This window comes from Numenius arquata, chromosome 1, assembly GCF_964106895.1.
Source record: "Numenius arquata chromosome 1, bNumArq3.hap1.1, whole genome shotgun sequence".
Classification (NCBI taxonomy): Eukaryota; Metazoa; Chordata; class Aves; order Charadriiformes; family Scolopacidae; genus Numenius; species Numenius arquata.
Genome location: NC_133576.1, coordinates 5,326,755 through 5,351,712, shown reverse-complemented (window position 1 = coordinate 5,351,712; position 24,958 = coordinate 5,326,755). Strand labels below are relative to the sequence as shown.

The window sequence follows — 24,958 nt, the reverse complement described above, 5'->3', positions numbered from 1 at the left end:
CGGGGAGGAATGTCCTGCTCTGGCTCCAGGTCGAAGACATGGCAGGGGGGTTGGAGAGGATTTCAATGTATAAGGAGCAGCGAAGTGTCAGAAAACAAGCGACAAGGAAAACAAAATGCAGCCAGTAACCTTGGGGCTCTGACACTGAGCAAATGTTTATCAGAGGAAGATTCTGCTGGACATCACCGGATAAGAATGAGTTGATGTCACTCTTGGCAAGGGCGGGAGCTCGTTTTTTTCCACACAAACAGCACAACACAGCAAGGGGAAAGGAGAGGGATGGGTGGGAAGGAGGGGAGGGGAAAGAGGAAGAGGAGGAGAGTGCTGTTTGCTATAAATTGGGCTAATAAAAATATATAAAAGCGTGGCTTGTTTTGTTGGAAGGAGTCTCAGTGCCGGGACATAAATAGACAAAGGTTAAGGATGCTTCAGGGCTCCTCCTACACTGCGGCTCTGGAGAGCTGTACACAGATTCCTGATGGCCGTTGCGTAATTTGCTTTGACTTGCTCCCAGTCGAGAGCGTACTATGGGCTCATTCCTGTGGCCCTTATTCAACAAAACCTCATTTGGCTTTAATGGGAATTTTTGCTTGAATAAAGAAGTTCAGCTTTTGTGACCTCTGGTAGCTTCAGTGCCTGGCCAATGAATAGCAGGACCTCCCCTCGCCCTCAACCCCTGCATACCCTGCTTTTAAAGCTTCATCGTATTTTATACTTCAAGTAATGCAACGTTTTCCCTGCAGAGAGACTTATAACAGGCAGGCAGCAGAACAGTAAAAGCTGCCTTCCAACAGGTACCACTCTGAAGCAAAGAAGTAACTACTGGTATTTGGTGAATTTGACGGCGAGTGGTGTTGGAAAGCACCTCGGAAAAGGTGTAGATATAATGAGTGAATGTTGCGATAGAGCAATTTTAGGAAAAAAACCTACTTCTAAAACCAAAACAGAGAGTCTTCTAAAACCCAAAAAGCATGGGAAATGATTAACAACATGTAATCTATGAGCTGTCTGTACCAAAACACCTACTGCTAGTTGTCCCCTGTATGAATGCTCTTGTAGAGCATAGAAATGACATGGCTTTTTATTTATTTGTTTAAAACATATGACTTGGTCTAATAACTTTTGGTTTTTTCCTCCCCTTAGCAAAAATAGGAGTTGTGTGCTGTTTGCTCTGTGTGTGTGCTCATGCATTCTGGTTCCGAGCAGACCGTTTCTAAAGTGGCACAAGTCGAACTTAAAAAGAATTCTTCCAGGCTGGAGCGAGGGCCAGTACTGAGCATTCTAGCAGTATAGATGTGAGGATACTTTCTATATTCTGTATCTGTCCCTTTCCTCATCTCCACCGTGGCTACAAGTTGCTACGAGCAGCCTGCAGCTACCCAAACATCTGTAAGGTATCTGTGCAGTTAGCAAACAGCCTTTCAGGAGACTGAGCACTTGTGGAAAACTGGGCCGCTATTTTTCAGAACGTAAAAGGATTTACAGGCTGGATTGTTGGGGGCACAAACTTTGCAAATCAATTTAACAGTATAACTTAACCGGCTCTCTTCACCAGGCTTTTATCACCTCTGTGAGTGATAGTGTGGGAAGGCAAAGCTTTACATTCGACCCTCTCCTTACGCGATTTCCTCAGGTATACGTGACTCTCCGGAAGCTTTTCAGTTTGATGACTTCCTGCTAGATCACGCTATCTCATTCAAAAAAATTCGGCTAGCGCGGCATTGATTGAATAGATTTGAGTGCTCTCTGTTGAAATGACCTTACTAGACATGTGCATGCTTCAGACCTCTTTTGCGATGACTCAGCTCTGGGTATGAGCAAAGAACGGCGCACCAGACCTCAAGGCAGACTGGACAAGGAAAAGCTGTTGCGTTTGTGCTGGAGCCGTTCAGAAGTGCAGGCAGGGTAAGCTGGGGAGAAGGAACGGTCAGGTTTGTTGTGTGCCCCGCTCCTTTACTGAAAGCTATCAGAATCGAACAAACCATTTAACTGCTGCTGCAAGGGCCGTCCCCCTCTCCCAACATTAAGTCAGAAGAAGAGGGGGAAAAAAAAAATAATAATCACGTATTCATTAACGAGAGTTGAATGAAAACTTCAAAGATACTAATGCATTTCTAGGAAAGTCCTAAGGACTCAAAGCTCTGGACTTTCATAGAATCATAGAATCATCCAGGTTGGAAGAGACCCTTGGGATCATTGAGTCCAACCATCTACCCTACTCTACAAAGTTCTCCCCTATACCGTATCCCCCAACACCACATCTAAACAGGGATGGAGACTCAACCACCTCCCTGCGCAGCCTATTCCAATGCCCGACCACTCTTTCTGTGAAAAATTCTTCCCTAATGTTCAGTCTAAACCTACCCTGCTGGAGCTTGAAGCCATTCCCTCTCGTTCTGTCATTAATTACCTGTGCGAAGAGACCAGCACCAGCCTCTCTACAGTGTCCTTTCAAGTAGTTGTAGAGAGTGATGAGGTCTCCCCTCAGCCTCCTCTTCCTCATACTAAACAGTCCCAGCTCCTTCAACCGCTCTTCATATGATTTGTTTTCCAGGCCCTTCACCAGCTTCGTTGCCCTCCTCTGCACCCGCTCCAGCACCTCGATATCTCTCTTGTATTGAGGTGCCCAAAACTGGACACAACACTCGAGGTGTGGCCCCACCAGTGCTGAGTACAGGGGCACAATCACCTCCCTACTTCTGCTGGTCACGCTATTTCTAATACAAGCCAGGATGCCGTTGGCTTTCTTGGCCACCTGGGCACACTGCCGGCTCATCTTCAGCCGCTTGTCAGTTAGAACCCCCAGGTCTCTTTCTAGTTTTAACCTGTTCTAAATTGTTTTGTACCTTAATTTTAAGCCAGTTGAGGAGTTAGTTGTATGTTATTGTCATTCCTGTCTCCTCTAGAGTTAGTTTTCCTATTCTTTTTCTCCCCCAACCCAAGAAGAGATGTGTACGTGTCTGCACTACCATGGTTTGTTTTCATGTTGCTTTTAGACTTTTTGCTAGAGTGGAGGTGTGGAGTCAACATGTTGATATGTACTCATATTCGTGAAAACAAGAAATGCTCCATGATTTCAGATTAAAAAATGATGAGGCTCTTCTGTCATCACCCCTGTGGTTACAATTCCCAGATGATCAAAATTCTTCCCTTACAACTTCTAAAAAATAATTGTGGTTGGTCCCCTTATGCATTCCTCTTCTGAAATCTACCTCCGAGCCTGTTTTTGTACAGTTTGAAAGACCAGTGCAAAAATCATTGCCAAAGTGGGTATGTTTATGTAGGACCCTATACCAAAACAGTATCTGGACCAGCTACTTTCTGTTAACAGCTGCAGGTCTTACAGCCATCCTGATGTTACCCGTGAGCCTAATGTGAACAAAGTTTAAGCCTGCAAAATCTATCACTTTCATAAGAAACCTAAGAAAGTATGGATGCCATCCTCCAGATGGAGAATCTAATGTCAAAATCGTGTTCCAGTTCCAGTGAATTGGTGGTAGATGCAGTAGATAGCGGTAACTTAGACCTGGATATACTGTTCGTAGGACTTTGGTATTTTGCTGGGTTCAGTGTTACACTGGACCTGACGGAGGGTTTACTGAAAGTTAAACTGAAGCTACTGGGTCTGCAGGTTGTGCACAGGAATGAGCCGCTGCGGGTAAGGAGCCATTGTAGGTGCAGTAGATACCCCTTGGAGGCCAGCAGCGGTGAAGCGAGGCAGCTTGTCTCCCTGGTCTTGGCAAGTAAGCCACCCTACCTTGCATTTCCCAAAGCGAGATAGCCTGCATTCATGGTTTATTGCTGCACTTCTGATATATTAGAAATATTAGAAATAGTATTAGAAAAAGTATTAGAAATAGTGTGACCAGCAGAAGTAGGGAGGTGATTGTCCCCCTGTACTCAGCACTGGTGAGGCCACACCTGGAGTGTTGTGTCCAGTTTTGGGCACCTCAATACAAGAGAGATATCGAGATGCTGGAGCGAGTGCAGAGGAGGGCAATGAAGCTGGTGAAGGGCCTGGAGAATAAATCACATGAAGAGCGGTTGAAGGAGCTGGGACTGTTTAGTATGAGGAAGAGGAGGCTGAGGGGAGACCTCGTCGCTCTCTACAACTACTTGAAAGGACACTGTAGAGAGGCTGGTGCTGGTCTCTTCTCACAGGTAATTAATGGCAGAACAAGAGGGAATGGCTTCAAGCTCCAACAGGGTAGGTTTAGACTGGACATTAGGAAAGAATTTTTCACAGAAAGAGTGGTCGGGCATTGGAATAGGCTGCCCAGGGAGGTGGTTGAGTCTCCATCCCTGTTTAGATGTGTTTAAGAGTCGCTTAGATGTGGTGTTGGGGGATACGGTATAGGGGAGAACTTTGTAGAGTAGGGTAGATGGTTGGACTCGATGATCCCAAGGGTCTCTTCCAACCTGGATGATTCTATGATTCTATATGTACCAGGGCTCCGAATCTTGCTGAAACCCAGGAGGATTTCACAGTGTAAAGGCATCGTCGTTCCAAGGTGCTGCTGCTGCTGAAAACCGCCGCCGTCTCCTGTTGTGGTGGGCTTGTGGCTGCCCAGCCGCCAGGTCCTTTGGTTGGGTGGGCTGGCGAGAGGGAGAAGCAGTTTGCTGAAAGGGGGAGGCTTTTGCTGGATCAGCCAGCTTGAACCAGTATGTCCCACAGCCACCTGAGTGCCAAGCCTGGGATAAGGGTGGCTGGGGTCAGAGCGGCACACACAGCCCTTTGGGAAGGGGGTGGGTGGGAGAGGGGGGACCCCTTTTGGGGCTGGTTGGGCACCCCTTACCCTGCAAGAGCTGAGCCTGTGTCTGTTCACACTGCAGTGGCATGTTGCTTTGGAAGAGCAGCCCAGCTCGGGCTGATACGCAGCATCAAGTGACCGCTTGCAGGCATTGGAACGTGATCCTTTCTTCAGTCTTTAGTCATCTGAAAAGCAAAAAGTCTTAGATGCTGTCTCATGGGAATGCTGAGACCCTACAGTCTGATATTAAGAGCTTTAAAAATGCCAGATGTAGGGAAAAGTAATGTCTTTCTCACCTCTGTAATTTTAAAATAGCAGGAAATGCAGATAATGTCCCACGAAATGTTTAATTTTTCAATTGTTTTCATGTATAATCTTGAAAAATTAATTTGGAAGCCTTCTGCCTTTTTTTCCTTTTTTTTTTCTTCTCTCTGTTTTTATAACAAGAGTATTTGCCTGGGAACAAGGCTGTCTTTGGCTTTGCAGCTCATCCCTTCCTGGTATTTTAATTCTTATCTGAAGTCAGAACCTTCTGCACAGAACATAAGAATTAACTGCTGTCAGTGTCGCAGAACAAGTTGTTGTTTCAGATGGCGAGCGAAGAGAAATTGAGCTTTAGGGGCGTGTATATGTATTAATATAGAATAATGAGGTTTTCTTGAGGTGCCTTTCTGCCCAGTGGTACGTTGCAGAGGGGGGAGAGGTGTCTGGCTGCAACTCTTTTTTTTTTCTTTCTCTCAGGGGCTTCTCCTGGATGCTGCAGGATCCAGGGACCCTGGGTGCTGCCGGCAGAGCTGTCCCACGGCAGCCAGACGCTTGGAGCTGAGGAGCTGGGTGCTGCTCCTGCAGTAGGGGAGATGAGCTCAATGGTAATAGGGGAGCTGAGCCTTGCTTCTTAACGCCTAAGCCTCAGTGGCCGAGCGTCGCAGCTCTGCGCTCCGATTCAGGCCCCTCGTTAATCATCGGAAAGGTTACAGCGCCGGAGCCTTGCCAAGAGTTGTAGCTGGCTTTGTGCACAAGCAGTACCCAGCGGAGACGTGTTAATTGAAATGCCGTTAAGATCCCCTTACAGTAACCAAATCAGAAAGTCTGGTTTGTTTGTGTTGTTTCTTTTTTTTTTTTTTTTGAAAGCCGTACCAGATAAAGTACTCAACAGTTGAGTAACTATTCAGTGTTTTTAGTTTTATTTGGCTATTGTGCATATTTTCTAGTGTTAGGAGCAAAAGGAGTAGATAGATGTCCTCATGTACCTGTAGTTACTCTAACTGGTGGTATTCTGATGCTGTATGCATCCATAACATGATGTATTTTTATTTTTTTTTTTATCTCTTAGTATAGTCAAAGGATGCTGAGAGTGAGTCTTATAATTTTGCATGCCAGTCTCTACCCCGGACTGAGGAAGAACGTCTGTCTGTCTCCAGATCATCCCCAGAGTGGGAGAGCCGATCTAACAACTGAGAAGAGGAAGCACTTACCTGTCTATAGCTCTGATTTTGTGCTGCTTCTGGGGCTTATTGGCCCCCTTGTGAGCCAGTTTGCCTTGCTGGGCTGATCACAGAATCACATGGGGTTGGAAGGGACCTCTGGAGATCATCTAGTCCAACCCCCGCGACTGATGGGGAACTCATAGTGACAAGCCGGTAGTTTTTGGGTAGGTTGATGAGCTGAATCCATCTGTGGAGGAGCTCGGTGAGAACCAGAACTGGTACAAGGATGGGGCCTGGCCTGCATGCCAAGGAGGGGTAGCTGAGGAACGGGATTCATCCACTTTTCAGCAGCAGAGTGCCCTAAGATGAGCTCAGGATGTAGTTCTGCGAGGGTACCTTCTTAAAACAGGGACGGGGGACTTTTCCTGACTGCCAGGAGGCTTTCCAGCTATAAAGGCTTTATAGGTCTTGTAATGGACCTTTTAAGTACCTTGTGGGAGACGTGATTTAAGATGAGCAAAGCTCCACCTACCACATATTTAGAACCGTTATGGTGAGGAAGTGAAATTTTGCTATAAAATGACGGATACTTTCCATGACAGACTTAGGAAGTAGGTTCGTGCTGTGTGTGAGCACACCATCAGCAGACTGTATATTAAAAAAAAAAGAAAGAAAATAAGGGGGAGATGTTTTTACAGCTGCACTGTTTGGGGGGGGATTAAATGGAGAAATGAATTGTTATATTCTGGGTATCTGTAACCACAGAGGGAGTGACGCATGTGCTTGGTGGAGCTGGAATGTGGAAGTTGTTGGGACTGGCTCCGAGATGCGTCTCCCTGGGTTGATGGCCACGCTGGGACTCGAGTCATTGTCTTCCAGCGTGGGGATCCAGGGTTCAAGAAGCTCCCAGGCTCGCTAACCCTGTGCCATTACTTGTCGTAACTGTTAAAAGCAGTACTCCTGGATTACCATTACCTATGGGTTGCCTATAAAGACATGACCACACAAACGTTGTCATTAGTTATTCAAAGCTTGCTTAAGTAGCAGTTTACTTTAACAGTAAGATGATCCTCTTTCATAATATTTTACTGGTGAGTTTATTTACTGAAGTGCAAAGGGGATGTAAACTGTCTACTACAGAGGAAGAGCAATTTGCTTGATTTCCCCCCCCCCACCACCCCCGGGGATTTTAAAACACTTCATGCTAGGGATTCCTTATTGTGCTTTGTCTTTCTTCAAGACACTTTGCCACTTGACAGTATTTGACAGGAGATGATAAACGTGGAGGTAATACAAAGCACACAGCAGGCCACTTACTTGTGTGTAACTGTTGAATGTTTTAGGTGCCCTAATAAGCCCTGCAAAGCTGAGTGATTAGTTTTTTAAATACTCGTCAAAAGTAAATAGTGTGTGTATTGTCTCCTCCTTCTCTCCCTAACTCAACCTTAGAGTAATTTCAATATTCTAAATTTAGTTGTTATAATTTCATGCCAGTTCCATGTTTCCTTCTGGCCAGGGAAAATACCCTTCTGTTGTAATACAATGCCGGGAACAGTAATAGTTATTTAGATACCAGTACTGCTGGGAAAATGACATCCATTGTATCCCTTGAGTTACTTCTAAAATTGGTTCTAATGGATGCGGGAAAAGAATCAGAGACAGAAAAGTACATCAGCGCTTGAGTTTGGCTAACTTCAATTAGGAAGGTAGGAACAAACCCCAAATATTTAAATACAAGTTGGAGAGCTAAGACAGGGATGAAAGTGTTGGTTCAGACTTCAGCAGCAAGCATTCACAGAAGAAATGTCAGATGGTAGGATCATTTAAATAGAAAATGGATCTTCCTGAATAATTTTGTGCTGTTTGGGCAGTGTGGTTGCCAAAGAAAGGAGTTTCATTGTCTGAGGGCATCCAGGTTCCCAAAGTGATGCTTTCTCGTTTTGTACTGGAGAAATGCAGTGGGTAGACCTCTCTCTCCTTTACTCAGTTGGACTTGCTAGTAGATAACCACTTACCATAATAAACAAAAGTCCAGTAAGGAGCAATTACATAATTTCTGTGAAGTCATATGATGTATGTTCTATGTAATTATGAGTTGTATCATTTAAAAAGTTTCATTCCCCACTTGGACTTTGCTACTCCTGAGTAGTGCAGCCATTCCAAGTCATGCTGATAAAGCCTTCAGAGAAAAAAATAAGTATCATCCAAGTTAAAATTAACATACCAGAATCAGCACTGTGCTTTGTTTGCGATGATAAACATCGATAAAAAGTTTCATCAACAGATCCTGTTACTTATTTAAAAGGAACGCTTTAAGTTAAGCTATCTTTAAAATTTTCTCTGCCATTTTTAAAACAGTTTTCTCCATCTCTGGAAAAGAAAACTGAAGTCTTGGAGTTGCTGAATCTGGAGGTAAATGGCCTGTTCATCAGTCTTGCTCTGTACCATGCTGTGGCAATAAATTGCAAACAGAAAACTCTCAAATTGACATCTGAACTGAAGAAAGTGCCTGAAAGTTTGGAGAAAACCAACAGACAGCAATATCGGTTAATCTAATAAAAGATGTTACTTGTTGAAGAAGCGCACCTCATTTACAGGCATGTCGTAGATGTAATCTGCGAGCCTGAAGCGCCTGGGCGTTTTGCCTTACATCATCTTTCCTGTAACGTGGTCTCAGGCACAAGGCCTATGAGTAAGTTACCACGGAGAAAAACTAGGTGGTGAACTCAGGCTTGCAGCACTCCAGTGACGCCGTAGTAATTGCCCGTGTGTGCTTTTGCCTCTTCGTAAAAGCAGCGCAGTGTACTCTGCCCCCACTGAATTAACTCGGGGTTAGTGTCTCTACACAGGCTGGTTAGTGTAGAATAGCAAACGTGCCCCAACTTCACGTGGGTGCCCTTGTGCTCAGAGGTGACTTTAGATGTCACCTTTCCTCTAAGCCACTGAACACCGGTTTTTGGGTGTTTGTTTGTTTTTTGTTTTTTTTTTTCCTGCTAGTATGTGCTGTGACTTGTGGGTGAATATCCATGCACTTTTGCCTAAAATAAAATAAAGCTTGCCATGAGGCTAATCTTTATTACTAGTAAGAGAATCAACTAAATGAGTTTTAGCTTGTAGATTTTTGTTGGTGGTTTTTTTATTTTATTTTTTAAAAAATGAGTTTATTTGTTCCTGCTGTCCCTTTTCTCTTCCACGTGCAGCCTAGAAAACTTTGCAGCAGCTGGCAAACTGCAACCAAACTTTGCAGCGGGAGAGAGATACAAAAGGTAGTTAAGGTCCTATTATTTCAAGGAAGGTGGGTGAAGAGGTAAAGTTCAAACTCTCAATGCTTTGTAGGCATAAAGACCCTGAAGTGGCAGTTTGCTGTTGCTAAAAACAGAGATAATCCCCCTCTGTCCTTTCCTTCCCTCTCCTCTCTCCTGGGACTAGCTCTAGTTTTTGATTTCCTGGTGCTGTGATTCCTTTTGCTACCCTAGAGGAAAAAGAAAACCACTGGATTAGTTTGCTTTGGTTTTAGTGAAGTGAATCGTTTTCTGTGCAAGAGCTGTGGTGAGGCACACGATAAGGAAGATGGGAGTTGGACCTTCCCTTTTGTGGAGCATATATGTGGGTGTCGGAGGGAAGAAGCTGTTGATTTGGCTCTGGTTGTCTTATGAACCTTTATTAGATGTCTGGGAATCTGTGTGGGAGAGACCGTGTCGATGCTCAGTACTGCATGCTGATGGTGATGTAGGAAAGCAGGCTCGGCTGCCTCCTGCCCTGCTGGTGTTTGGTATTTGAGGGCGAGAGAAGGGGAGGGATGTTCTGGCATTAGTCATTAGGCCGAGGGACAGCAGTTTCCATGTGGTCTCAGATAAATCATTTAATCTCTTGGTGCCTCAATTCCTCATCTTATAAAATGACGTTAGTCTTCTGGCCTCTTGGTTTGCAGAGCACTTAGGGTAACGGGGTCAGTTGTAGCCTGCGGGTATCACGTGCTTAAGCAATCAAATGGCAGTAGGTCTTGGGTCTCTCCAAGAGAGAGAGGTTTTTTAAAATAAATTTAAAAAAAAAGTTATTACGTGGCACAGGACCATCGTCTCTCACTTCCCTCTGAACTACCCCATCCATTTTTTCAGTCTTTTGCCTATTTTTATACTTTGGGGTGTGTTGCAGGAAGTTGGCCATACAACATTGCAACTGCGTAGTCAAAACCACTTCTTTTCCCTATTACTTTTGTGCTCTAGAAGTGAAAAACCAGTGGGGAGATGGATCTTGGGGGGGGGATCAGTGGGATAGAATCTTGGTTGCTTTTAGTTCACAAAGTGCAGTTGTGTGCTTTTCTTCAGAGTATCTTGTGTACCTTTTTCCCTACCTGAAGCTTCAAAAGAAGGGTATCGGTAGGCATGTTTCCAGTTTTAAGGCAACTGCTAGCAACTTTTTGAAGGTGTAACACTGGGCCATCTCGTACTTCCAGGGAGGCATATCTAAATATCTGCAGACTGAAATCTCAAATGCAGATGGTGCACTATTTTTTCCTTTTGGACATTCGGGTTTCTAACAATCCAAATGAGGAAGTATTTCTGATTTCTTTATGTTTGACTTCTTTTTCGAATGGAAATTTTTATTTAGAAATTTTTTGCATCACTGAGACATTTGTGGTTTGTAGCGGTCTTCAAAGTCCTGGTCGTGATCAGGCTCCGTTGTGCTGACTGCTGTATGGGTCATACAAAGCATGGGGCAAAAGTCATCACATCAGAGAAGCTGCAAGCTTCAGTGGTGCAAAAAATTGTGTACACGCTATTGAGTATGTATAGCCATCCTTATGTGACAGGAAAAAGCTTTAATGATGTATAGAAATCTTTGCAGGATCTAGTCCTAAGCAAAAACGAGGCTCAGGAGGAAAGCAGAAATATCACAAACAAATACTCTTTTAGTGTAATTAATAACAACAACACCTCCCCACTCCCCCCCTCCCCGAATCACAAATTCTGCTAATGTAAATTATGTGACCTTAATAGGAGGAAATCAGTGAAAGTGTGGTGGGTTTGTCTTAGAATTGTAGCAAACTGTATTTTTGTAGAAGCCTGAATGTCTTGAATCTTCTCAGTGTTTGTTTTTTAAGACAAATGGTGGAGGAAGGAAAGGGGAGGTGATTTATATATCTTGGTGAGTAATGTCTCACAGGCAATAGCTTAAACTGCGTTAGGAGGCCAAGGTGCAGTATTCATACTGAGAGCATATTTGAGCTCTGCGGTCAGAAAAGTTGCCTGCTAAACGATGTGACAAGATGAGAGCCTTCAGCCCATCTGTCACCCATGCAGAAGTAAAGGATCACATGGTACCGACTCCAAAGTAGAGGGAAAATCTGCTGTTACAGCCAACATTCCTTGCCACAATACAAATATGTTCTTTGCTCACATAATAGCTATTCAGTTTGCCTACAGTCATTGTGTTCCCCCATTAAAGTTCAAAGGAATTGAAAATACACATTCAACAAAGGCAACTTTTGTCTTGGAGTGAATACGTATTTTATTACAAGGTGTTTTAGCAGTGAGATTTTTAGAAAACAAACCGGTCTGTGAAAAAGATCATGTGGTCATCCACATTTGAGCTTAAAGATTTCTGCGTGAGTAGCAGTGATTTTATTTTTATTTTCTTTTAGTTTCCTTACAGTTCAATTTTACTAATGCTATGGTGTATGCCCTTTTCTTAAGGGCGGTCTGGGTTTCCAAATTGGAGTGTATAAATTTTGATGTTCGCTAACTGAGGTGTTGTAAAAAACAAACAAACCAACCCAAACCAAGAAAAAACCCCAAACCACGAAAAAAAACCCATAGCAAAACAAAAGCCCCCAGAAAGCTATCTTGACTCGTCAGACTTTGCTGAAAATGTAGTCCTTTCTTAGTTGTTCAAGAATGAGTGAGGAAGCACACAATTAAAATTCAAAGCATTTAGTCGATAAGAGCCCTGTAAATCTGATTACCTTATCTGTTTGGAAGTATTTTAATACCTTTTATTCTGCTGCATATACATGTGCAATTATTTCTTTTCCATAGGTCATATTAAAGCCGTCCTGCATTGAGAATGAGCTCTCCGTCTCAGCTAATAGCAAGTTGCTGCCTCAAACTTGTGCAAGCTGTAACGGTCAAGAAAAAAGACTCGGTCTTTAGGGATGTAATTTAATCCTTTTCTTGTGCGGATCTTTTTTTGGTACTTGGGATGCCTGAAGGTACTGACAAAACAATCTCCCCATGCAAATAGCAACAAGAAAGGCGACTATAATAGTTAACTTGTGGCCACCGAGGCCAGACCTTATTTAAGAAGCTGGCCAGACTGGGTATCTTCTACCCAAGAGCTTTAGAAATGCTTGATGAGTCAAGTTGTGGGGAATATGATTTTTAAATACTTTTGGAACACAGGAAAATTCTTGGAGACTTGAAAAACGCTGGTGCTTTTTAAGCTAAAACTAAAGTTGTCTTAATGAGGGTAAATTAAATGACTCAATGCTATTATATTAATAGTAGCCATAGTCTACTCGAATTCAATGAGGAATAGGCGAGCTGAAAAAATTTTATTGTCTTGGATGAAATTTATGAAGAGGAGTCTCATAAAAAATGAGGGTAGTAAGAGAAGTTGGGAACAGCTGAAATAAGGCAAGTTGCTGACAGCACAGGTGATTTTGAAGGGTGAGAGAGGGGAAGACGGTGTAGTTAAAGCCGTGTGAAGGGAGCTGTAGACAAAAAGTTATCCACACACAAAAAAAAGGCAAAAAGAAACGTGTTAGGAGAGAAAAGATCACGAGCTCTAGGTCAAATAGGAAATTATCATGAGACCGGAGGAGGAATTCCTTGAAAACAGCTTTCTACTAGCATATACTTAATAAAAGCTTTTTAGATTCTCCAGAAGCTTGCTGAAGACTCCGTGGGATTGTCTTCAGAAAAGCAAAATCAATTAGTTGAATCAGCATCTGCTGCAAAAGAAGTACATCATTCTTTACAGGAATGAATGAGAACTTGTTCACAGAAGAGATTTTAGGAAAAAATGGTAACGTACACTGTAATAAACCTCCATAAACAGGTACCAGAACTGGGAACGCCTCTGTAAAGCTGACAAGCTATTGCTAATTGTGGTGTGTAATCTGTTGTTTCATTTAACCTTGCTCTCGGGACAAGAGGTGATGGCACGTACAATACGCTGTAATACATGCTCTTCAAAAGGGTGTTGCTGGTTGGTAGGTCCAGCAAAGGGGCAGCAGTTATAGAAGCAACCGGATCGTTAGAGTTGTAACCATTATAGATTGCAGAAGAATTGACTTGGCTTTTAAAGAGGGAAGTTAGAGATGTTGGAAAGTGTTACAGAGCTAATCAGAGAAACTGAAGTCTTCTGTGGGAGAAGAGACCGATCAGTGGCGTTCTTAAGCTTGGAAGGATGATGGGATAAAGTACACCCTGCTCTGTAGATTTCTGATGCGTCACAGCACAACAACTACAGAGAAGCAAGAGTAAAGCAAGTGAAAAGAGTTTTCTTCATGCGTTGCATAAATAAGCATCTTACTTATTGCCGCAGAATATTGTGGAGATAAATGTATACCTTTCAGAAAGGATCAGTGAAATTGAAGTATGGTAGCTTCACTGAGCACAGTACTTTGTGCCTGAAACTTTTATTAATAAAACTTTTGGAGGCAACTTTTTGAAGGTTGTGGAAGAGGAAGAAGAACTGATAAGGATGTTGTTTTCTAAATGTCCACTGTTGTCAAATGTTGGAAGCAGTATTCTGGGCAAGGTAGACTTCTGGTCTGATTAAATAAGGAGTTACTTTTAAAGTCCTCTCTTATATTCCACAGTAAGATTGGTTAGCTGATGACAGCAACCTTTTCTGGCCTTAAAATCAGTAACAAGACCACAGCATCATGTGCTTTGCTGACTGTAATAATAAATTAGCAACTGTGGACCTATTGGTTTTCTCTTTGTAATGTCTGCCATTACTGGTTGAAAAGGGGATTGACAAGTGGAAATAGAGAAGTCAAAAAGAAATAGTAATACTTTTCAGGTTGGAAAGCACTCAAGTTGCTGTTAGGATTGTCCATTAAAGCAGCAGAACATAACTATGGTGGGTTACTATGTTCTGTATGTATGTAGAATCAGTATAGCATGTAAAGCATTTTTTCAAGAACTTCACTCCTGGTCATAAAAATGCTTTTTAAACTAACAGCTTTCTTCTGCTCAGTAGGATGTGATTTGTTGGAAGTGTATGTTGATCTGGAACCAACAAGGAGATGACTAAGTAGGAGGAAAATGGTTTTAACATGCCTCTGCTTTGCCAAGGAATATGGAAACAATAACAGATTTGTCAAGTCTGTGGGTCAGCTAGCCTTGTAGTGATATATGATATTTCTCTGTGCACGACATACTTGGGGTATTGGGTTGGTGTTTTTTTTAAAGCACCATTAGGAGCTGGAACGTGAATCTTTCTTTGTCCCGGTTGCTGTTTATCACCTTCACGGGCATCCTGTTCACTGATCAGATGTATCCAGGGCAGGCGGGAGATCTTGACTTCCCTTCATCGTGTCAGGCACACAATATGGTCTGTCTTCTTAATTGTTTTATGGTGTAATTTGATAGCCAAGACTGCGCACGTTTGGCAGTTGCCAAAGCATTTTTGGTTCACGCACTAAAGCTCTGCAGTAGTCTTCTTCCTGTTTCCCCGGTTTTGTGTTCCCCAAGCCTCCACGCCGCCTTTCCTTATCACGTTGGGGTATGTGGCATCACTCGTGTGCCAAGCAGTCTCTTCTTGAGGTTTCAAACAGTGCAAAGAAGATTCCTAGCGTGCTTCCTTCTTTGGAAGAGAACCAGCAGCTTGAAAAATGAGTATGCAATTTAACAAGAAATTAGAACTTTAGATGCTGTTTTCTTCTCATTTAAGAGCAGAACCCTGCTCTTGGGTGGCAGGAAGTAATAATGACACAGATGAAATCACAGGAACACCCTTTCCTTGGTGAAGAAGAGGTAGTAGCTCAGCAGTTAGTTGCTCTGAGATGTGCTGGTGACCAGGTTCAAATTCTGGCTGTTTTGGGAGTGAGGCTGAACCACTGGGTGACCTCTGTCTCTCCCCCTTTTGGCACTTTTAGGAGCAACCTAATAAATATTCTGTTGCAACAGATATGATCTCCTCTTACAAACCACGTGTAGATCAGTCTCTGAGGGAGGCCCTGTTCGGTGGAGAGTCAAAGTGTGGGACAAGGCTTTAAGAAGGCAGCAGTGATTTTCAAGAGGAGAGTTGTTTAATAACACCTGGAGGTTTGCAGTGCTGGCCACCTCTCTGCTCTAAAAATGAAGCTTTCTCAGTGCTGAATTGCTAGAGGCTCTTAGGTATCTCCTCAACTTCCTGTTAGTATAGGAACAAAGGATATCAGCAACACTTTTTTTTAACCCCCTACCCTTTTCCATCTCTCATTTTTGGTTCAGGATTTTTCCTGTGGGTCTCAAGTTTTTTCATGGGTGTAGAGAAGTATCCTGCTGTCTCAAGTACAGAGCTCATGGAGGAGGTATTGTGTTAAACCTTTTTGGGCTCGCTGCCTGCTGCTGGGAGGAAGGGATGAGATCTGGATTCTGTGGGACAGGGGGATCCTTTCCAGCCTTTCATCAATCTTTTTCTACCCCCTGGGCTTCCCTGTCTCTGGGATCTGAGTGGTTTCAGTCCCTCTTAGTCTTGCCATCTGCTCTTCTGGAGCAAAGCTACTGAGTTAAAATCATAGACTCACAGAATGGTTTGGGTTGGAAGGGGTCTTTAAAGATCATCTAGTCTGGGCAAGGATACCTTCCACTAGAGCAGGTTGCTCAAAGCCCCATCCAACCTGGCCTTGAACGCTTCCAGCGATGGGGCATGTACAACTTCTTAGGACAACCTGTTCCAGTGTCTCACCACCCTCATTGTAAAACATTTCCTCCTTGTGTCCAATCTAAACTTGTCCAGTTTCAGTTTAAAACCATTGCCCCTTGTCCTGTCACTTACAGGCCTTGGTAAAAAGTCTCTCTCTATCTTTTTTACAAACCCCCTTAGGTGCTGAAAGGCCACAGTGTGGTCCCTCCAGAGCCTTCTCTTCTTCAGGCTGACCAACCCCAACTCTCTCAGCCTGCTCTCATAGGAGAGATGTTCCAGCCCTCTGACCATTTTCATGGCCCTCCTCAGGTCCCCCTTTCACAGGTCCATGTCATTCTTGTGCTGAGGGCTCCAGAGCTGGATGCTGTACCTCCAGGTGGGGTCTCATGAGAGCGGAGCAGAGGGGGATGTTAATGTTAAGAAAATGTTAATATTTATAGTGTGGGTAGTAAGTAGTTACTGCGAACAAAAAAAAAAATGGTGGATCGGCTTTTTTGACAATGGGAATTTCACAGAATCACAGAATGATATGGGGTTGGAAGGGACCTCTGGAGATCATCTAATCCAACCTCCCGCCAGGGGGAAGGCTGCATGGCCCTTTTCATGCTGTTGTTTACTCTATTTTTTCCTTTCCTGCAGGTTGAAACTCTTAAGCTAAATTGTTCTCTGGCATTGTCAGCGTGAGCCTAGAGGTCTCTGGAGAATCTAATTCCTTTGGCATCACCCAAAATAATACCAAGGTCTATCTTTAAGTGTCATATGCTGTCTGTTTTGTTTTTTTTTTTTATTGCTACTCCAGACAGTTGTGAAGGATTGTATTTCCACCTCTGCCTTCTTATGAAGGAATTCCAGCTGAACAGTTAATGTCTCCCTTCAACTGAGCTTGTGTTTTTCTGGATAGTGAATTAGAGGCTCCTTACAGTTTATTAATTTTGCATTTAGCATTATGTAACCTGTACAAGGTTGTAAGTACATTAGATAAATTTGAGTAGCATGTTCCTTTATAGCTCCTTTTACAGTCCATGGCCTATTCTGCTTCAAAATTCTCATAAGCAGTGTAAGTTAGCCAAAATACACTCTTCATGTTAATTAAGTCTCGTAAATAGAGTCTAATTTTCTTCCTCCTCTTGAAGTTGGTGAGAGATTAGTAATAAAAGAAAATTAGTTGGTTGATAGCATCATGCATTTGATCGGTGCAGAAACAGGATAACCGCCTCGGGTGTATGGTGAACTCTTCATTCCGATGTGAACATTCAACATATTAAAAGTTGCCAACATTACTTGAACATTTATCCTGACAAGATAATTTTTACAGAAGATCAGAATTAATGAACTGATGAAGCACTAGAACGTGTATTGTATCCCTTTTAAAAAAACCTTATTTCTTTCAGTGGCCTTACTCCTGTTAAAGTTTTGCACTTCAGCTGAAGGTAGGCTTGAAAGATTTGCAATTGGTATTGCTGGACCTAAGATTTTGTTTGAGAAGATTGTTTCTAAAACATAAGAAATAATTTCACTATTGCTGATGGGGGTTTGAGGCTGAATCTTGAAGTGCCTATTTCCTCTCCTGACCTCTTGACTCAGGCAGCGCAGTTGTAGTGGGCAACAAGTCAGTAAACCAAAATTATCTTTTTTTCTTCTTAAGATGAGGAAATAAAAGGTTATGTGCGAAGGGTAATTGAGACCATCCTAAGAGATTAAAATGTTGAGTGTTGATGAGAAGTAAACCTAATTTGTCATATCTGGTGAAGTAAGTGTCATAGGTTTGTTTTCATTTCTGTCTACAAATGTTTTCAAAGAGTTTTAACTTTCTCAGATTCATAAGATGCTTCTGACTTACGTCTTGGTTTCTATCTTGTTCATGTGTTTTGGCAAGAACTCGATGTCACCAGTTGTAGCTTCCAATAGGCACGAGGGCCATCCAAAATAGTTTCTATTTCCCACTGAGGTACATTCTTAGAAGAACTTTTCCAATCCAAATAACTGGCATTTATTACTTTTTAATTGTTTTGTGTGATACTTGCTTACATTTGCTGTTTTAATGTCGTTTCCTGTCTGTAAACTGAGAGTCCCAATGGGCGCGTGCATGCAGTCACTGAATTCGGTTTACATAGCTCGATGGATGTTTTGGGAAAAGCTGATTGTGTTTATGTACTATGTCATATGTGGTGTCCCAACAAGAAAAAAGTTGTGCTAATGCTGAAGGAAAATTAAATGAAAGTAAGTAAATGGAATGGCCAAAAAACGGATGGCCTTAAGAGTTTGACATCATTTTTTCCAGCAGCTTTGGGAAAAGCGGTCAGTATGCTTGGGCTCAGCAAAGGTTCTCAAGTTGTGCTATGTGGGTGACACACAATGGGCAGGAGAAATGTCTCTGGCCAATTTTTCTCCTCTGGATATTACCAGTGTCCCAATTTTGGTTTTTTTTTTTTGTTGTTGCGAGCTTTTTGTGAAACCTGGTCATGTGAGTAGGTAAGGATCCTAATTCCATATTAAGAAAAATAAAAATAAGTATATTGCTAGTCTTTGAGCTTGCAAAGAAAAATCTTGGAAGATGAAAGTATTCTGAAGCTTTAAAAAAAGGCAAGGTAGGCAAAACATGGATATTTCACCCCTAATAATTTAACTTAGGTGGGTCGTTTTTTTGGGGGGGGACAGCAGTGAATTTTTAGAGCTCTGGTTTTGACAGCATCATTCTAGTGAAAACTGCTTGAGTCCCATGCCCATATGGGAATGCATATCTCAACTCCTTCCACTTCTGTCATACGTTAAATGAGGAGGGGGGTTCATTTTTCACAGTTTAGGATTGTTTGTGGAGGAGAAGAAACAGGACTCGCTATATACAGCGTATTGATGAAAACCAAGCTGATGTGTGCTATGGACCTGCATTTAGTCTGTGTTTAAGTTCTGTCAAGGAGGGCTAAGCTGTAGGGCAAACTGTTCTTTCCTAAACATCCATAAATCTTCAGTCCATGCCCTTCCCACTTTCAGCCTTCACTGGACTTCAACATTGCTAAAGTCCTCACAGTAGCTGAAGACCCTGAATTAGTTTTTCATCACCCCTTAAAGCTTTTCTTCTGGCTTTGTTCTGCTGCCTCCCGGCTTGCAGCTGAACTGGGTTTATGAACAGTCAGATTAACTCTGGTCCTTCCCTTGCCTTGTAGGACTCCTCAGTGGGCAGACCTCTCCAACCAACACCAAACTGGAAAAGCTGGACCCCCAGCAGGTGCTGCAGCTGTGTCTCCGGTACCAAGATCATCTTCACCAGTGTGCAGAAGCGGTTGCCTTTGATCAGAACGCGCTCGTGAAGCGGATCAAGGAGGTACTGCCTGCTGTGTGCCTGTTTCTGGTGGGGAAGGGCTCGGGGCATTGGCTTGGCCATCTTGTGCTATGAATGCAGGTCCTTGCTGTAGATGACCTTGGGTCACTTGCAGCAGTACACTTCAAAGTAAACCCTGTAGAGACACTTTGTGGGTGTATACTTCAAGCCAAGCATCCCGGCTTTCATCGTGGTTACTGTTAGGTGGTGTGTTTATTGGTTATGTCCCGTGATTCCTGGCTGTAAACGGTGGCTGCTCCTCTGGTATGGCAAGTACTGCAAGTAACTGTTGAAGAAGTGAAGGTGGTGAGGCACTGGAACAGGATGCATGGAGAAGCTGTGGATGCCCCATCCCTGGAGGTGTTCAAGGCCAGGCTGGATGGGGCTTTGAGCAACCTGGTCTCGTGGGAGGTCTCCCTTCCCATGGCAGGGGCGTTTGAACTTGATGATCTTGAAGGTCCCTTCCAACTCTAACCATTCTATGACTGGAATTTTTAAACTAACATTCCTTATTTAGGTCTGTATAGCACACATTTTACTATGCCTCATGGTTAGGCTCTAATTTAAGGAAAGAAATGGTTACCTTAACATCTTCTATGATTGGAGAATGTAGTATTCTTTCTCCAATGGATTAGTAGAGCTAGACTTTGTTTTCAAAGCCCATAACATGCCGTCTCTCCTCTGATCCGTATGGCAAAAAGATCTTAATGCACTGCTGTTTTTACCACTAAACCATCATTTGAAAATCACTAATCTGCTTAAATATTCAACGATCCTGTTGGGAAGGAAATTAATTCCTGGGGTGAGCATTCTGCAATTGGATTGTCTTTCTCCTGCGTAGCTACTGATGTTGGAAGCAGTCGGATGGCTGACAGATTTTATTTTTTTTTTTTAAAGTCAAGACAGACTGGCATGAGAGGAGATGCTATTCCGAGAGTGTTTTCTCCATAATCCCAGATGTGTAGAAGAACTGGTGAATGTTTCATGTGTCAAAAGTCTGTGAGACCAACTACTTTTTAATGTCAAAAGAAAAATTTTTGAACAGGTGGTTAATTTTTATTCATGCAGTATAAACAATGACCTTGATTCGTTGTTGCTCTATTGGCTTAGAGTTAAGAAAATCCCACATGACAAACTGGATAATAAATTTGATTCATTGGCTGTTTTGAGAAGCTGCTGTCATCAGGAAGTTTTAAGTCCAAAATAACGTGGGAGCCGTTAAAAAGGCCTTTTTACTTTGGTGTATCGCGATCTGAGGCCAGCTATTACACAAGATGTAAAGATATTTGCAGATGTTGGTGACTCAGATCACACAATCCCAGAAATGGGATTTAATTGCCAGCCTAATGACAGTGTACTGCATTAATCCAAGCAGATTGTAGTTTTTTTGGCTGTTAAAGTGTGAGAGGGAATATCTACATGATTTAAAGTCATAGTAGATGCCACCAGTGCAATCTGCATTAGTTGGATTTGCCTGCTACAGGCAAGTGGCAGAGTCCTTTTCAAATCAGCTATGGTGATGTTTTCTTCCAGTTTATAAGGTTTATGGGGTTTTTTTCGTGTAAATAAAACGATGATACTGAGATTGTCACTAGGTTCTTTGTCGCAGAATCCTCTCTGACAAAATGAAGGAGGAATGGGCGACTCTCTTACTCGGACAATTGACAAGTCAGTTGGGTTGGGGTTTTTATTGCTCACAACACTTAAGTAACTTCAGATGCTTTCAATCCCTCTGCCAGATCTGGTGGGTTTTTACTGTTCGTTTTCCTAATAATTTTTAAATGTTTTTCTTGCATTGGCCGTTCTGCGTGTGTGTTCTGGAGGAGCCGGGTGGGACCCACTCGGCTTAAATCATTCTTTCCAAATTGTTTGGGCTCTCCTTGGTGCACTAAATCGCACCGCTGTTGACAGTTGCTGACAACGAGGGGTGCAGCTGAACTAGAGCAGGGTATGTCTCTCGTTACAAGTGTAGACAAAGGAAATGGCGTTTGGCTGCACCCATTTGTCAGCAATGATTTAGTTTCACCATGTAGACAAAGCATTGACCATCGGTAAAGAGCAAAAATGAAAAAGAAAATGAAGTGCATTGTGAAAAGCGTAAAGTGTGCATAAGCCGGACAGTAAATTCTTTTATCCTCATTTTACTAGTCTGTATTTCCCTTTTCCTTTCTTTAGCAGTGGAAGCACTGAAGTGGGTTTCTTCCGATAGCAGACTTAGCAAGTGACTGATGCTTTTAACTTTCCTACAAAATGCTGGTGAGCTTCAGTCCCTGATTTCCTACCCTTTGTCTGAGTGATGGTCACTTTTCAGACTCTCACTCAGTGCAGTAATAGTCCTACTGTATAGCGCACCACAGTCATACTGCCCGCAGCTAGGATTTATATTTTATTTTTTTTCTTTAGTCTTTCCTTGAAAAAATGTCCCAGGGCAAATATCTTTTGCTCATTGTCTGCGTGGCCAGAAGTTTCCTGGTTTCTGGCAAAACTCAAGTGGACTGTTGTAAATTTATTGGTCCTCGATAACTCATGGTTGACTCTGGTGGTTTGTAAATCGACGCACAACCTGAATTAAAGTGGTCCTTGATAGGAAAGAGAATAAGCGAAGGCAAACACAAACATTGCATGACAAGTAGTTACTGCAGACCTAAGTAGACCCATCTGTGCATTCTCTTGCTTTGGGCATCAAAACAGTCTAGCTCTGCTCTCCATCCCATTTCCCAGCTTAGCCAGGGATTTCTTTGCAGTGTGTTGGCTCGATCCGTATTTGCTCCTAAACGTAGAACCTGTGCAGCTTCCAGGTTGCTGTGACTGTTCTCGCTCAAGAAGAAACACGTTTACCCAAGCGTTTGCGTGAAGGGGAAAGAATTGAAGACGTGGTTGAAGGTGGTTGACTCAACTGCCTCTCTTCAGCAGTTACACTTACTCGTACCCTAGCTGTTGGCTTTGGAAGGGATTGATTTTTATGACAATAGGCTTTGTCTTCACTGCCAAAAAAAAGGATGTGCTTGCATCTTTTTAGGATAAAACAACCACTATGCATTAAATATTATGTTTCATATTAATTTTGGCAAGTGACTCACCATCTGTTGCAATACTGCATTAATTCCAGGACCACTGAAATATTTAGGATTTCTTTTTAATTTTTTTCTCCTTATCAGTTTGAAAAACAACAGAACAGCAATTTGGGATCTATGTATGTGTTAATCCAGGGTTATGGCATCTCACAGGATGTGACAGTTTTCAAGAAAAAAGCCTGTGTGCAGCGTTTTCTGGGTAATTCGTCTGCGCTTTGGTATTTTTTAGGACAAAAATTCTTAGCTTATTGGGTGAATCACCACATTATTAACTTCTGGGGGCATTCTGTTCAGATGGGTCTGGGAACGGGATCTAGTCTGTCTCCTGATGGACCCACGTGGGCTTGTTACATGTGTATGCTAGGAAAAAGGTAATTTTTAAAACCCAGTAGACAATGTGTTATAAAATGCTAAGGTTTAAGAGACAATTATAGCTAGTTAATAGGTTAAACTGATCTTTGTGCACCTCAGAGCTTTTGCCACAAAGTGTTTAATGCTGGGGACAGAGTTGACAATGTACCTTAGGGAGAATGTGATACTTCAGGTTTAAAATCGAAGGGATGAACCGTGAACAAGCAGGGATCACACATGCTTGGTCTGCCTATTTTTGGGTGTTGTATGTTACCCCCCCCCCAAAAAAAAAAAAAACCAAACCAAAATAAACCACAAAAAAAACCCCAAACCCAAAATCTTTAGTGTCTTAGCAGCACGAGGACAAAAGAGCTCAACTGCAATGTTTCTCCTTTGTTTCTGCGGTGGGTTTGGGGTCCTGGCTGTAGACAGGAGGTCTTAACTTGCTGCATCCCACATCCGGCTCTGCCACGGCAGTGCTATAGGTCTTCAACTAGTTTGAAGTTTCGAGCAACTCCAGCTTCTGTCGAGTTTTTGAGAGCTACACGTACTCTTTTCACCAGGAGCGTCTGCCTCAGTTTTGTCATCTGTAAAATGCAGGGTTTCTGTCAAGATTGGTTTGAAGGCGAATATTGACCAGCACTAAATAAAAGGTATGACTTGGGGGAAAGAAGAAAATGAAGCAGTGAGAGGGCTACTTTTAAATTAAGACCTTAGCAGTGGAGGTTATCTGTTTTGGGTGGCAGGGAGAGAATTTGGAGAGTCTTCTGATAGGAGATGGTGAATAACAGGGAATGGAAAACAAGTAGAATAGGTAAAGGCTGGGGAACAGAACTAAATTTTTAGAAAGGGCTCATGATTTTGTGTACCTCCAAAACTGTGTAGTTTCAGTGCCTTAAGAAAAGACCGTTTTTCATGCACAAGGTGTGCTAAGCTTCTCAAAAAATCACATCTTTCAAAATATCTGAAGCCACATATCCAAAAATTACTAGTCACGCTTGAAAATTTAGGCCTAGCCTCTTTCTATGAAAGCAAAAGGGAAGCTGAAAGCCACCTCAGCTCCTTTCAAAGAAGCTTTGAATGAGATCTTCAGCATTTATTTGACTTCCAGTATTGGCAAAGGAGATATGCTACTTGAAGTACCTGTGTCCCCTTAAAGGCAAATGTAGTTCCTAGAAAAAATTAAAATATATTTGAAAGTTGATTATTGGGAGGGCTCTTATGCTTTACCCTAAATCCAAATATTGATGCAGTATTATCTGTGGCTTTTAGTGCCATAGAAATCCCAGACTGACAATGATTTTGAAAACAGAACACTTTTTACAATACAAAATGAAATTAAAAATATTTCAGTCTAAGCTTGTGCACGCACACACACCCCCCCCATTTTCAAATACAATAAACATTGCTTTTATATCCCTAACTATTCTTAATAGTTAAACAACTTTTGTCCAGGCAGGCATTAATATCATTAATTGGTTAGCTGCACGGCTTGTTTCATACCTACAAATTCCTCTATAGGAATAGCTTATTATTTTGAACATATATTCCAGAATAAGATGTGTATTGATTTATTGTTTTTGTTTGGTTGGTTGTTTTTTTTCCCCTTTTCTAGCTTGCTGCAACAAGTAATTGTAACAGGCTTCTCTAGTATGTAGTTACGATGTCTAGAAATACATCCCTTAATATTTGGCAAGTAAATAACTTTAGAAGCCAGACATAGACCACAGCTCCCAATATTTCAGCTGTTTAAAATTATGGGTAGGAGTTAAATCATTATTTTCTATTAGCAACTAGTCTAGTGCATTGGACAGACTAACAAGAAAAACACTTTTTTACACAAGCATTACATACAAGCACATTATAGCTTATCCCATGTATTTAAGACTCATAAATTGTGATTCAGCCACTCATGTCACCACATGTGTGAAGCAAAACATGCCTAGCAATTTGGGAATTTAGGAATTTCGGTTTATTTTTCGTGAATGCCGTGTGCCTTTTTGACCTTTATTGCAACTAGGTTGTTTCTGTGACATTGAGCGTTTGTTTTATTGAAGAGACCTGTCACCTAGTGGCATAATGTGCTGGGGAATGTGGCCTGCAGAGGTCATCAACACAATTTTGTTCCACCCAGAGGGAAGGATGGATTTGCTGTGGGCAGAGCCTGTGACTTTT

At 42.4% G+C, this 24,958-nt stretch overlaps 1 protein-coding gene across 1 annotated transcript in view; it reads left to right on the top strand.

The window, feature by feature from the left end:
• BORCS5 (BLOC-1 related complex subunit 5) overlaps positions 1 to 24,958 on the top strand; it is an 81,219-nt gene that overhangs the window by 40,273 nt on the left and 15,988 nt on the right. Inside the window, exon 3 of the mRNA XM_074155464.1 lies at positions 19,204 to 19,361. Within this exon, the coding sequence (XP_074011565.1) occupies positions 19,204 to 19,361 (158 nt within the window). The remainder of the gene's footprint in view (positions 1 to 19,203; positions 19,362 to 24,958) is intronic.